This window comes from Sturnus vulgaris, chromosome 5, assembly GCF_052056855.1.
Source record: "Sturnus vulgaris isolate bStuVul1 chromosome 5, bStuVul1.hap1, whole genome shotgun sequence".
NCBI lineage: Eukaryota > Metazoa > Chordata > Aves > Passeriformes > Sturnidae > Sturnus > Sturnus vulgaris.
This window is the reverse complement of record NC_142247.1, coordinates 19,029,086-19,043,238: the sequence shown is the minus strand read 5'-3', so window position 1 is coordinate 19,043,238 and position 14,153 is coordinate 19,029,086. Positions and strand designations below refer to the sequence as shown.

Here is a 14,153-nt window from a genome sequence, read left to right as displayed (position 1 = left end):
TTGTACATGTCTCTCCTTCAGTGGCTCCTTTGGTAGAAGACAAGATGATTTGATAAGTTCTAATGTTCCAAGTACTGCATCAACAGTTACCTCTTCTGCTGGTCTTCAGAAAACGCTGCCTGCCAGCACAAACACTACTACGAAGAGTACAACAGGTTCTACTTCAGCAGGTGTACAGAGCAGGTAATGGCACCAAGACATTTTCTTCCTTGTTTTTTTTGTCAGGTCTACTGTGTGCTTATGTATGTGCATGCGTTCTCGTTTAGTAGATCCTGGGGCTCTGGATTTTTTCACTTTCCTGTTAAATTTGTTTTGATTTTATACAATTTGGCTCAAAAGTTGTGAATGGCTTTCTACTGTAACATGAAAGCCATGCTGATATAAAAGAATAAATCAAATGTTAGAAGGGTCTGAAGAATAAAAGTTCAATTATTGTGAACTGCTAATTATTAATTTATTCAATTTAATAGCTCAAGCTGAGCTTTCATAGTAGAGACATTTCTCAGTTCTCTTAAAAAAAAATCCATCCCTCAATTTATATGTTATTAGTTGTTTAGTAAAGTGCTTTCATTGTTTAGCTGTTTCCTTTTCTCTTTTTTTGTGTTGCTGCTTGTTATGCTGTAGTACCTCAAATCGTTTGTGGGCTGAGGATAGTACTGAGAAAGAAAAGGACAGTGTTCCTACAGCAGTGACCGTTCCTGTTGCACCATCTGTTGTAAATGCTGCAGCCACTACCACAGCCATGACTACAGCTACTTCTGGCACTGTGTCCTCAACATCAGAGGTCAGGGAGAGACGGAGGTGTGTAAAGGTCCTAAGAGTAATGTTGCTCTTACACAAAAGTTATACTTTATTATTTAAAGGAATGTGTTGGTTACCACAGATTTGAACAGTACAGTTTGTAAAAGCAGTGTTGTTTTCTTGCTGTGTATTGAAACAACTGGTACCTCAGTTTATCTAAGAGCTTAGTCCTAGTAGAGACCATTCATGAAACCTAAACTTTGATACTGTATGTTTTTGACTGGCCTTGGGTTCTCATATGATATATGGTATTTTCAGATTTATATTTCTCTTAACAGATTAAATGAGTCCTCTTAAAAATACCAGTAATGGAACTCTGTAAAAATCACTGAATTAAAAATAATAAAATGGGTAATTAATTAATTAATTACTACAAACTATGTTCCTGCCGATTGAGGCAGTGTGCCATTGGCAGTGTGCTAATAAGTCACAGCATAGCATTTTTTCAAACAATTTTGTATGCCTGACGTTATTGAGAAGTGAGTATTGAACCCAACACATTCTGTTTATTTCATTGCATGATTTAGGGTCTCTTCTAGTTTAAACATAGTCAGACAATTCTAAATGCAATGATTTAAGGGATATTCAATATGAAGAATGAGTAAGAAGCTGATGTAAATCTTGATTTAAGAATTTGGTGGTTTTTTCTGTTTACAGTTATGTAAAGATGAGTTAAGAATGGTGCATATTTGTTTACATAAAGAATTGTTTCCTTCTATTTATGGAAGCAAAAATAAAATTTCAAAAGATTGCTAATTCCTGTTAACTTTCTCATGTTCTTCTTCTGGATATTTATAAATGTTTATCCTTTAACACTCCTGCTAAAATGCAAGTTCAGATTTCTGTGTTGCTCCTGTAGTAGTTTTGAAGTGTACCTTCTGTATCAGTGCCAGATATGTGTATCTCTGTATGTTCACATAGGTAATGAAGCTGTTTTTTATTACAGAAGAAAATTGCATTCTTTTGGTTCACTTAAGGCAGCAGCATTTAAAGATTGCTTATAGAGGCCTAATTAGGGTAGTCTGTTTTCTGTAGTCTTCCTTCCTACCCAAAACTGAGATGAAAAAGCTTCTATGATATGTGGATTTTTTTTTTTATTATTCCCCACTGTGATTCAGGAAGGGTCCACGTGTGCTAACAATCTATTTCAATAACTACTCAGTGGCTACTGCTGTAGTCAGAACCTGCATTCTTCATAGTGAAATTTGAACCGAACCCAGCAAATAAAAGCATAACCAGCAAAATGCGCATTTTCTCGGAAGTAATTCAAAGTAGTTAAAATTCTAAAATTCAAATGCTATTTCAGTCTCACATCAGCTGGAAAGGCAAGGAAAATTAGAATTAGGCTTTTGCTGCCCTGTTTGCTCTCACTAGTGTGTGTATACTAATGTGCATATACTACATATGTTTTAGATACCTGCAGTTGGCCTGAAATTCTGTGGTTTTCTCTGACTGGCTGATTACATAATATACTGTTGCAAATGCATTCTTGATGGCATAATAGTATGTCCATGAATGTTAGAAATCAAAATTGGAATAATTTCTGCATGCATTTGAGGATGTAGTGCTCTGAATATGAGCACAAACATATATCTGTATGTATACAGATATATATATGTGTGTGTATCTACATATGTTTCTATGCACATGAAATAATAAATGTATATGAAATATTACATGCTGTATATTTTCTTAAGTAATGAAGTTGGTTAATCTGTTTTTATAGACTGAAATTGTATATTTAGAAGATATGTGTAGAAGAGTATTTCAAAGATAGTTGAAAAGTAAAGATATTACGAAGTCCTTTATTGATGAAGCATGTAAAGATGCATTCTTTTGGAATAGCTGAAGAAGCTATATTCTTTATTTGATTTTTCGGATTGTTTTAGAGAAACAGGGAAGGAAATGACAAACCTGAGTCTCTTAAGTCTTTGTGTCATGAATAATACAGCATAGGTAGCTGTGTATGGCACAGACAAGGGATGCTAGGGACGAACACTTTCTACTCTTGACTGTAGCTCCTGTGTGCACCTGAGAAGTTGAGACTTTTCATTTTCTCTCGGTGCAATTTAAAGTATTTCAGATTTATTGGAAGGTAGGTGTAGCTACAGCAGTTACTAAAAACAAGTTATGGGAAACAGTTTGTAGCAATTTCAAGCCCTAAAGATAACACCTGCTCTGCAATCAAGCCCTCCTAGGTGGTTCAGGTCAGGTTAACTAAAGCAGCCTAACAGGCACCCTTTTCCTTATGTCAATACAGCCTAGAGTTTATTGGGAAATGGAAAGTCAAGTCTGTTTGCAAGAGACCCGGATAAGGAAGTCAAATTTACATAGTGTGGGTTTTTTAAGATGTGCCATAAGATGGGAGTTGTTTCAACCTTTTTAAGTATAGCAGTTAATTGAAAGTATTTTAATGGGGTAGAGCATAGTTTGTAATCCATAGGTCTGTGTAAATGAAGTTTTTAACTCTTATCATTGTTTCAGAGCTCTTTTTAGTATGTGCTAAGGCTACCAAATATATTACTAGGTGACCAAACTGCTCTTTCCATACATAAATTATTTGGGTGGTAATAGCTGATAGCATAAGCACTAGCTAATTATTGAATCCTTATCTAGTGATTCTTAACTATTCTTAACTAATGATATATAAAAAGAGAAAATCAGAAAATAATATAGAATCTGATGTAAAGAAACTCAGAGAGGTTTTAACCAGCCTTTTAGCAACCTTTTGATTTCACTTTTTTCAAATATTTTTTCACTTTTTTTCTAATTTTTAGCCAATCCAAGGATTTAAAAACTGCGTGAAATTATAGCAGCTTCCCTGAATACTCTGCCATAGAAAATGAACAAATGCATTAAAAACTTTTAAGTTATTTAATTATGGGTTTACATGCATACAAATATATGCATTTGTGCAGTCTATATCTCCTGTTGGTTTCTTTTACCTGTTATCTGGATTACAGAATTTCTTAAAAGGAGTCCAGACCTTTTATATCTACTCTAGTAGCCTTTTATCTTTGATTGCAGTTACCTGCTTATTCTGCAGGATTTCTGTGGGTTTCATGAAGATTTATTTTTAAGCTAATTTTTTTTCAAAGGGACTTGGATTACTCAAAGCGTGGGTGATTCATGTGAAAATGTAGTAACCACCTCCTCAGGGATTCTTAATTTCTGGTGAAATAGATTATATGATTAAGTTTTCTGGATTAACAGTACTTTTGGCTCTTTCTAAAAGCTTACAAGTTATGTTAAAAGTTAATACACACACATATGTAATATGTAACTGTCTAACTGGCTGAATCTCTGAGGTCTTCTACCCCATGTTAGTAGACTAGTGAAATACCAAAGGAGAGGAAGTTGTATTTATAGAAAATGGTAAAAAGAAATCTAAATTAAGTAGGAAAACTATGTATTTTAATTGAGTTCTAAAGCTGCTGTCTTGATGAATAAGTAGATCAGTATGATATGGATGAAATGTCTAGAATATAATCTATCCTCTATAGTTATATATTTTCTTCTGACTGCCTTGATTTTCAGTCTGTCGTGTTGTGGGGTGCGGGGCATTTGACCACTTAATAAATTTATGCAAAAATTATCATGTGCCAATTTTGTTTGTAATTAACTCTTTAGATCATACCTCACTCCAGTACGGGATGAAGAGTCCGAGTCCCAAAGAAAAGCTAGATCTAGGCAAGCAAGACAGTCTAGAAGATCTACACAGGTATAGTATTACTAAAACTTCTACATTTTTGAAAACTTACCCATAACATCTTTCTTGAGAAACAGGCATAGCATACTACATTTGCATCCATTTCTAATTTTTTTTTCTGTGCATGAACTGTTGTAGATAATATGATTGTAATATGATTGACCTGATCAACATATGGATAGCTAATAAGATTCATGACATAGAGAAAAATACTTTTAATCTAGTTTCTCTGGAGAAGGAAAAATACTAAAAGAGTTTTTTATTGCATGCTAATAATCTAGTATTTAACTGCATGTCTCCTTGCAGCATTTCTCTTTCTTAGTTTACATACTGATATATTTGGAAGTTCTTCCCAGTTTTTATTCATATCTATCAGCAACTACCACAATCCTATCACAGGGACCAATGTGGCAGTAGCAAAATAGAGTATCTATAATGGTATTTGAACGCTCTTTGGGCAGCTGAGCAACTGTCAACCACTGTCTGCTGGTAAACTGAGAATAACCAGCAAATAGTCCCTGAATAAAACAGCACAAAGAAATACTCTAGCCATTGTCCTTACCTGTTTTTAGGTTGAGTCCATACATTGCTTACTGATGTTGCTTTCAAATCTTTGCAGTTTTAAACCCCTCAAATGCTTCTGGTTAACTTTCCTAATGAGAGATCTGTGCTGCTTGATAAAACTTCATCGTACAGGAGTTATTTTCACTTTGTAATACTAATTCAGAACCCTGAATAATGGTCAGCCTACTGGCCAACTATTGCTGAATCTTTACAGTGAAGAAGCTCTCAGGAATTAATGGATTAAACTTTATCAAAACTATAAACAATTAAGTAACTGATAAGACGTAAAGTTGGCTTTAAAGAGTAGATTACAAAGTGTTTTGAGCAATGTCTCACTAAGATACATCAGCTGAAAAGCATAGTTGAGAAAGCTGTCTTCATAAAGTTGTTTGCTTTCTGAGCTTATTTCAAAACTAGTTTTTAACCTAAAAATAACAAGTGACTTTTTAGTGTGCTGACCTAAAAATCCAGTTGCAAGGAATTAATTTTTAAAGTATTAACATTTCTGAAAATATGAGTATTATATTTTTAGGGTTCTTTCAGAAATATTTTAATATGCTTATGATCATATTAAAAGCGTCTGTTGGATTCTTAAATTATTTCTGTAGGATCTTCTATGCAATCTGTATCTACTAGTTCAGCTAAAAATTGGCTTGTTGGAAAGTCTGTGGTAGATTGCATTATAGCAAATACCTGCCACCTATGAGAGGGCTGTTTGGTACCAAGGCTCAAGAGGAAAGCTAATACATAGAATATATAGGTAAAATTTATTTCTTAATAGATATAGTTTTCTTAAGTTGAATGTTTTCTTTAAAATATGTATGTAATGTGATCATCTACATTAATGTTAATGCTGTGTTTAAATGGTTTGCTGACTGCTGTTTTCACAGGGTGTAACACTGACTGATCTTCAAGAAGCTGAAAAAACTATAGGAAGAAGTCGTCCCACACGAACCAGAGAACAAGAAAATGAAGAAAAAGAAAAGGAGGAAAAAGAAAAGCAAGACAAAGAAAAACAAGAAGAAAAGAAAGAATCTGAAACTAAAGATGATGATTATAGACAAAGATATTCCCGAACTGTTGAAGAGGTATTTTCATGATGAGTCTCTTTAGGTAGAGAAATTATATGAATCTTTACTCCAACAATATTATTTTAATTTCAGTACTACGATAAGAATCATTTATATAGTTAAATGTTTTCATGTCCCATGGTTTGTATTTGTTAATCTTGGTAAATTAATTCTGACATTTTTCTGTTGAATAGCCGTATCATCGCTATAGACCAACTTCAACTTCATCTTCTTCATCATCCACCTCTTCGCTCTCCACCTCCACTAGCTCTCTATCAAGTTCAAGTCAGCTAAACAGACCAAACAGCCTTATAGGTATAACTTCTGCCTATTCTCGGAGTGGAACAAAGGAAAGTGAGAGAGGTAGGAGTACTCTTCATGAAGGGACTTTTTGTTATTTTAGTTGACAAAGGGCAGCTTAGATTTCTGGAGGTATTTCAAAATGGGATGAGATACGTAAGACCACTGGAGATGTACTTTGCTCAAAACTTCTGTAAGAAATTTCAAAACTTTCATATAGAGAGAAAAAAAGATTTTCTGTATTTGGTGGTGTTTTGCAGCCACTTGGTTTTTTCCATTGTTGGGTCACAGAAGGTTCAAATATACTCCCACCTAATGCTTTAATTTCTGCTTTAACACAGCAACTGTAATAAAATACCGTATTTCAGAATCTAAATACTTGCAGGTATTAAGAAGGAATTTTACTTGATTAAATAATTGCTTAATAACTAGGGGTTTGTTTCAGTCCTTCCACATTGAAGGACTGGAATGATGCTCTGTTTCTTTTAGGACCTCTCAGGGGTGTATGAGCAGCTGGAAAAGGGGATGTTTCCCATTGTAGTTCAGATGTAACCAGACTTCTGCATACTTTAGCTGGTTTATAGAATCTTAAACTGAGGATTAGATGCATGATTCAGAGATCACAAAAAAGTTCTTCTCTGATGTCACAGAGATTTTGCCCTCATTTCAAATGTGAGTCACCTGCTATAATTCTGAGAGATATTGTGACTGATTCTTTGCGTGTCAAAGGAGGAACCTGTTAACATACAGTGTAATTTGTTCTTGGACTGGCCACAGTTGGCTTGAGAGAAATACCTTAATTCAAGTTATTGACCAGTAACTTCGGTAGGATTACTGATTGAAATTGGTAATTTTGTTCTACAGAGGGTTAGATAAAAAGATTCACTGATGAAATCTTCATGAACTATATAGCAGTATTGCCATCTTCCCAATGGTGTTTTCTGAGGAAGTTCCTGGGGCTAGGCTTCATGGATATGCTTTCTCAATTTTTTCCCCTTTGTCCAAAAATGAACTGAAATTTGGATTATGATTCTTTCATAGTGCATGCTTACTCTAGGAAACTCAGTCTAGATTGTTCTATGGAAAAGATTTTCATTGATAAATATTAGCTACCGCAGGTTCTATTTTTTTTTCAAGTTATGACTTTTGGAGGAGAAATACACTACCATCTGAAATCCTAGTTTATTAAATTAGGAAAGGTGTATGTTCACCACAAATGTATTTCCCTTCTTTCCTATTTAATTCTTGCTTCACTCTGAAGTGTTTGTTTACCTCTGAAGACTAGTGATGGTACTTATTAATGTTTTGTGATTCTTCTATCTGAACTCAACTCTGTGGTTTCTTTATTTAATAAAAGAACATCAGACTGAGCAGACTGCATGATAATAAGTGAAGAACTTTGGTTTGGGCAGGTTTGTTTAATGTTTTTTTTGCACAAATTACTTGTAAACAAATAGGGGAGCAAACACAATCCTGAGTTGTTACATCTATTTTGAATTGCAATTGCATTTGTTTTAAAGAAAAAGGATGTGTAATACTGCAATAATCTAATCTAGGAGGTCCCAATTTATTCTTCCTTAGAGCAAAAATGGAGAAGACTGTGATGAAAAGGAGGACTCTTAAGGAGGACTTTCAAAAGTTGTTTTTTTTAGTACTGCATCCTTGATATATACAAAAAAAAAAGTTGTTTGAAGAATGGTAAAGAATTATCTTCTCTTTTTTTGTACTTTTATACATCTGGTGACAGAGATGTTTCAATTATTACATGACAGTTTTGAAAACTGAATTGTAAGTCCAAGTTGTATTGTATTACTGTTACATTAAGACATTTTGTTTAGGTGACTGAGGTGAAATTAGTATTTACAGTATTTTAGAGCTATGTGTTCTGGGGAGTGTATATTACAGTAAATCCTGTATATGGTAAGAAGCTCTTCAGTGAATTTATTTCAAGTGGAAAGAATTTATGGTGAGCATTTTAAAGACTGAGAAGAAGTATTTCAGAAGATTAGATTGTGTCATAATTCAGTGAATGAGAACGTTCTTATTAACAGAAGGAGGCAAAAAAGAAGACGAAAAGGAAGAAGATAAGTCACAGCCTAAGTCTATAAGGGAAAGACGGAGACCAAGAGAAAAACGACGATCTACAGGAGTTTCTTTTTGGACTCAGGATGTGAGTAAATTTCACTTGTAGTAAAATGAAATGTGTGTAGTGTACTCTTAAAATAGAGAATTGTCTAGAGTAATACAATATGTAAGTAATTGTTCTAGAAAAAATTATGCTTTTCAATTTATATATTCCTTGGTTTTGTTTTGATGCTTTCAGGAGCAAAATCAAAATTAAGTATTTTCAGTTGATACTGCTAACAAGAATTCTGGAACAATGTAGTAATCGTAACTTAATAGGAATTAATCATAATCTAAGGAAAAGAAATAAATCATTGAACAAATGTTTTCTATTGCAAAATCTATTTCTATACCAAAGCTGTAAAAATGAGACTCTTTATTTGGCACATTGCCGGTAGCTATGTAGTTAGCAACTTAAACATCTGCTGTCAGATTAGAAAGGTTATAATTAATGTTTCAGACTATTTCTTTTCCCTTTTCTGTGTCACGGGATCCATATGTAATGTAAAAGTCAGATTTTCATGTGTCAAATGCAAAATTATTTCATCTCCTGGTACTGAAAACATGTACCTGTTTGAGAATTTTCTTCAGATATCCTGTGTATTCTCTGTGGAGTATTCTGCTCTTATATTTTCATATTCAAAGAGTAAAATGCATTAAAATCTTGCTAAACTTTCAGCAGTTTAATTATTTTTCCTCTCCCACCTCTTTCACCAGAGTGATGAAAATGAACAAGATCACCAATCTGATTCAGAAGAAGGAACAAATAAGAAAGAAACTCAGGTAATTTAAGAAAGATAACTTGCTCATTAACTTTTAAGAGATACATTTGGATTGTAAAATGTTTGTTACAGTTGAATTTACATATCAACAGTGGCCATAACTGACCGTTTTGTCTTCCATTCTGATTATGCAGTATTAGCATGCAGAAAGTGTGGATTGGATTTTTGACACACAGGTCAGGGGCATGATGCAGCAGGTTACTGGAACAAGCATTCAGTTTCTAACTAGCAAAATCTTTATTCCACCAACGATGTTATATTCAGATAAATTATGTCCAATTATTTACACACACTAATTAAAATCTTTGACAATTAAACCCAGTGTTGTCATTGTTATAATTTAAAAATTATATGAGAAGTTAATTTGAGGAAACTCAGGAAGTTGAAGAACACAGTGTATGTAATTTCTTCAGTGAACAAAATGGTTTTCTGAATATCCTAAATGAGTATTATTGGTCTTGATAAAAGGTCAGTGGAAAACAGTATAATAAGCTTGATGGGAAAAGTCCTTAAAAAAAGAATGGTGGTAGACAGCGGCATGAAGAGATGTTAAAAAGGAATTACTTACATAAGCTAGGCTATAAGAAAAATGTATTTCTTTTGACCTAAACCCTGGAGTAGCACACTACAGAATAAGGTTCATTACTTAGGGATAAATATCAAGTGTTTTTTTCTTTTTTGTAAAAGCTTCCATTACACATCTGTTAAATATTTTAGTTAAGAGACTTGTCCTGTGCAATTTTGATTTGCTGTACCTTTTATTTCTGTGCCACATTAACATCACTACATAGCTTTGTTTCCTTTTCTCCCAATAGTACATATCATTATCCTTGGATCTGTAATTACTTCATACTCTGTTCTGTAGAGATGAATTTTGGTAGAACATGCTGTGTGGTGCTTCTGGTAGAATTTATAACATTACAGTGAAATAGGGCTAAATCAGTCCCAAAATTATGAATATTATTAAAAGAGTGAGTGTGTTGGGCTGGAATGGTGGAGAAGTGTAGAATTGACAGACCAAGAGTTCTTGGACAGGTGCATTTTTTGCTATGTGCCCAGGCCCAGAGAGTGGTAGTGAATGAAATTCCATCCAACTAGCACCTGCTCAGGAGTGGAATTCTCCAGGGTTCAGTGTTGGGGCCAGTCCTGTTTAATACTTTCATCCAGGAGCTGGCTGAGGGGATCAAGGGCACCCTCAGTCAGTTTGCTGATAGCACCAAGTTTGGTGGCAGTGTTGATCTGCTGGAGATCAGGAAGGCTCTGCAGAGGCATCTCAACAGGCTGGATCAATGGGCCAAGGCCAACTGGATGAGGTTCAATAAGGACAAGTGCAGGGTCCTGCACTTGGGTCACAACAAACCCCTGCAGTGCTACACACTGGGGACAGAGTGACTGGAAACTGCCCAAGGGATAAAGGATCTGGGGATGCTGGTGACAGTGGCTGAACATGAGCCAGCGTGTGCCCAGGTGGCCACAAGGCCAAAGGCATCCTGGCCTGGATCAGCAATAGTGTGGCCAGCAGGACCAGGGCAGGGATTGTCCCCCTGTACTTGACACTGGTGAGGCCACACCTCAAATCCTGTGTCTGGTTCTGGGCCTCTGACTGCAAGGAAGACATTGAGGTGCTGGAGAATGCCCAGAAGGCTGGGGAAGGGTCTGGAGCACAAGTCCTATGAGGAGTGGCTGAGGGAGCTGGGGTTGTTTAGTCTGGAGAAAAGGAGGCTCAGGAGAGACCTCTCTCCAGCTCCCTGAGAGGAGGCTGTAGCCACGTGGGGCTCGGCCTCTTCTCCCAGGCAGCAGGGCAGCATTAAAGGAACTGGCCTCAAGCTGAGCCAGGGAGGTTCAGGTTGGACATGAGGAAGAATTTTTTCACTGAAAAGGGCAGTTATTGGAACAGGCTGCCCAGAGAGGCTGTGGAGTCACTGGAAGCATTCAAGAAACAACTGGACGTGACATTTAGCGCTGTGGTTTAGTTGTCATGGTGATGTTCAGTCAAAGGTTGGACTCGGTGATCTTGGAAGTGTTTTCCAACACGATTTTATGGGGAAACACCAGAACAGGTTGCCCAGAGAAGTTATGGATGTGGTTTGGTGCATGCTACAGAGAAAATTAGAAGAATGACAAGAATAATTTCTAGTCTGACAACGTTAAGGAATCAGAAAAGTCATTGTCTTATTCGTGTCAGAGGTTTTTGAAAGAACTGTCTTGTAAGATTTCAGTTGGTCCTTTCTTGTTCTTCAGAACTCTTTTGGCTCCTCAGATGATTATTTGTCCTTAAAGGAAAGCTATTGAAAAGAAGGCAGACTTTGCTAAACACTTTTGACACTTTGAGGTTGTTCTCTAATTCTGTTTAGGCTTTTTAATATTAGCAGCAGAGAATTTCTTGAATGGGCACAAAAAATGCCATGTTGTTAAAGGAAATTGGTGTTTGTGTTAGAAGAATAGTCTTAGAACTACATTGTAGGATAGCCACTTAAAAATAAGGAAATTGGAAGCTTTCTTTGGTAGATTAAGTGTTTCTGTGAAGCCAGTTAAGTATGATGGATTGCAAAAAAAAAACCCTAGCAATTTGAATAGATACTACAACTGTGGTTAGCTTATAATTTATGAACTAACTGTGGCGTATTCTACAAAATCTCTTAATTTGCAGCATTATTCATGCTCTTGACAGAAAATAGTGATGTTTAATTAGGAGTGGTTAGGCTATAGCATGTACCTTTGATATTCTCTGTGCAGTAAGTGCACTTCAAGGTGTCAAAGGGGAAATTGAGTGTATTGTGGAGGATGTGGCTGTTTATCTATGTACATTGAAAAAATAGTTTCCTTCTATAAAAGGAAACCAAGCAAGCCACATCAGCCCTCCCCCAGAAAACCACCTATGGGGAAGGCTTCAGCCACTTCTAGGTGAATAGCATTGGAGGATGTCCAGGTGATGATGCATCAATAGAGTTTCTTGACTGAAATGTCTTCACTCAAGATTGGAATAATAATTGGAAGAAGTTATGAATCTGTATTGATCACCCAGAGGGGAAGAAGGTTTGTATGACTGATGTAATGCTTAGAGGACACTCCCTTACTCTTAAGTCATCAATTTTAATTGTGTTTTGCTTGTCAACTAAAGAGAGTTTGATTATTTTTTTTTATATTACTTTCATTCATTCCAGGTGAATCCACAGGGACAAAATTTACTGTCATTTAAATTTAGTCTTAATAAGTACTTCCTTATGTTGTTAGTGTAGTAAATTGTTTCCAGTCACACCATGTTGAAACAGTGATCCTGTATCTTAATGTGTTGTTTTGAGCTGAAGTCATCATGTTCAAAACATTATAGCTGATGTTAAAGAAGTGAAAGAAGGAACAGTGAATTTGAGGAGCAGTGTTCTGATGCCTTTGGGAAGCAAACCCAGAATGCACCAACTGTTGAAATAACTCCACTGTTTAGGCCACTCCAGACTTTAGGAGTGTTATGTTAATTTCCTTGTAAATCATATTTTGTCAAGTGCATTCTAGCACATATTTCTTCTCTTTTCCAGGCATAACGAAATTTAAGTTTGACACAGTTCAGATAATACATACCGGTGGATAGCATGTGCATTTCACATAGCTGTTTAGTTGTATTTGTTTACAGATTGTTATATGTTTTGATTAAATTATTGACCAATGAATTCTTTTTCTCTCTTTTTACCTCTCCCCACCTCAGAGTGAGAGCCTTTCAAGGTATGTGTACCATTCAAACAAATTAATTGTTATAATTTCTATGCACATGTTGTCATTTTAAGTTCTTTACATACAAATTCTCCTGAAGTCCAGTAATTGGACTTAGCTTTAAAAGGCTGTGCTGATACTTATGTTTTGCATGAAGTATGAATGTAAAGCTGCCACGTGTGTGTGGAATACTTCATGCTGGGGAATATGTTGAACTCTGTAACTGTAGTGCACTGAAGGCAGGCTGGGCATTTCATGGAACGTAGTGGACACTGTACTACGCCCTGCAGATTTTTCAGCATGAACCCAGCTTTTTCAAAGAAGACAAAGGGTTCTTGTTGCCTCTCTTTTAGAATATCCTACTGAAAATTTCTTACGTAACCTGAAGAAAAATACAGCCTCTGAAAAACATACTTCCTTGAGATTTGTTGAAAAGTAAATGCTGAAAGATCAATAATTTATTTTTTTTAATTTAATTTCTTTTTGGACCATTAGCTTTGATTATCAAATTTTATTATTTTTTAACTGATGAAAATCTGTTAAATAAAACTGCTCGAACACATGAGTAGTAGTGAAGAGTGAACAGTGTGAAATTACTCAGTTTTATTAATACTGGTTGCTATTGAGTTACTAGGATAAAGACTACAAAGATTTGTTTCATCAACTGCTTGTTGAAATACTAGAATTCACAGCAAATAGTTTTGAAATCCTGGTTTCTGTAATAAAACTTAAAATTCATCGAGTGTTTTCTAAAACACTTCAATGAAAAATATATGTTCTTTATAAAGAAGAATTAAGCTATCTAAGCTAGTTTAAAGTATTTTAAGACATCTAAATATTTGCTTGTGTTAAATAATTTAGTTACATTTAAAATATTTCTCTGCATGCATTACTCTGCAGACTGAGCAATCTGAAAACATTTTCGCCCAGAATCTTGAAGTACTGGAGAATGTAAAAATAAAATTTGCATTAAATTAGAAGATGGTAGTCTAAGTAAAATACATAATTGTATTTGGTTGTTTTCAGCTGGGTAGCAGCAAACTCAAAATGTTTGAGACATTCAGGGGTCTCAATTTGGCTGCAAAGGCAAAGAAAAAT

At 35.2% G+C, this 14,153-nt stretch overlaps 1 protein-coding gene across 4 annotated transcripts in view; it reads left to right on the top strand.

Annotated features, from left to right (window-relative positions):
* The window catches only part of PPP1R12A (protein phosphatase 1 regulatory subunit 12A), a 112,359-nt gene that overhangs the window by 83,375 nt on the left and 14,831 nt on the right, over positions 1-14,153 (top strand). For 3 of the 4 annotated variants that reach the window (XM_014888662.2, XM_088164989.1, XM_088164990.1), the window contains exons 13-20: positions 22-183; positions 625-801; positions 4,432-4,522; positions 5,965-6,162; positions 6,339-6,507; positions 8,496-8,614; positions 9,286-9,351; positions 13,051-13,067. In XM_014888662.2, coding sequence (XP_014744148.1) covers positions 22-183; positions 625-801; positions 4,432-4,522; positions 5,965-6,162; positions 6,339-6,507; positions 8,496-8,614; positions 9,286-9,351; positions 13,051-13,067 — 999 coding nt within the window. The remainder of the gene's footprint in view (positions 1-21; positions 184-624; positions 802-4,431; positions 4,523-5,964; positions 6,163-6,338; positions 6,508-8,495; positions 8,615-9,285; positions 9,352-13,050; positions 13,068-14,153) is intronic. The other variant, XM_088164991.1, reaches the window with a different exon arrangement.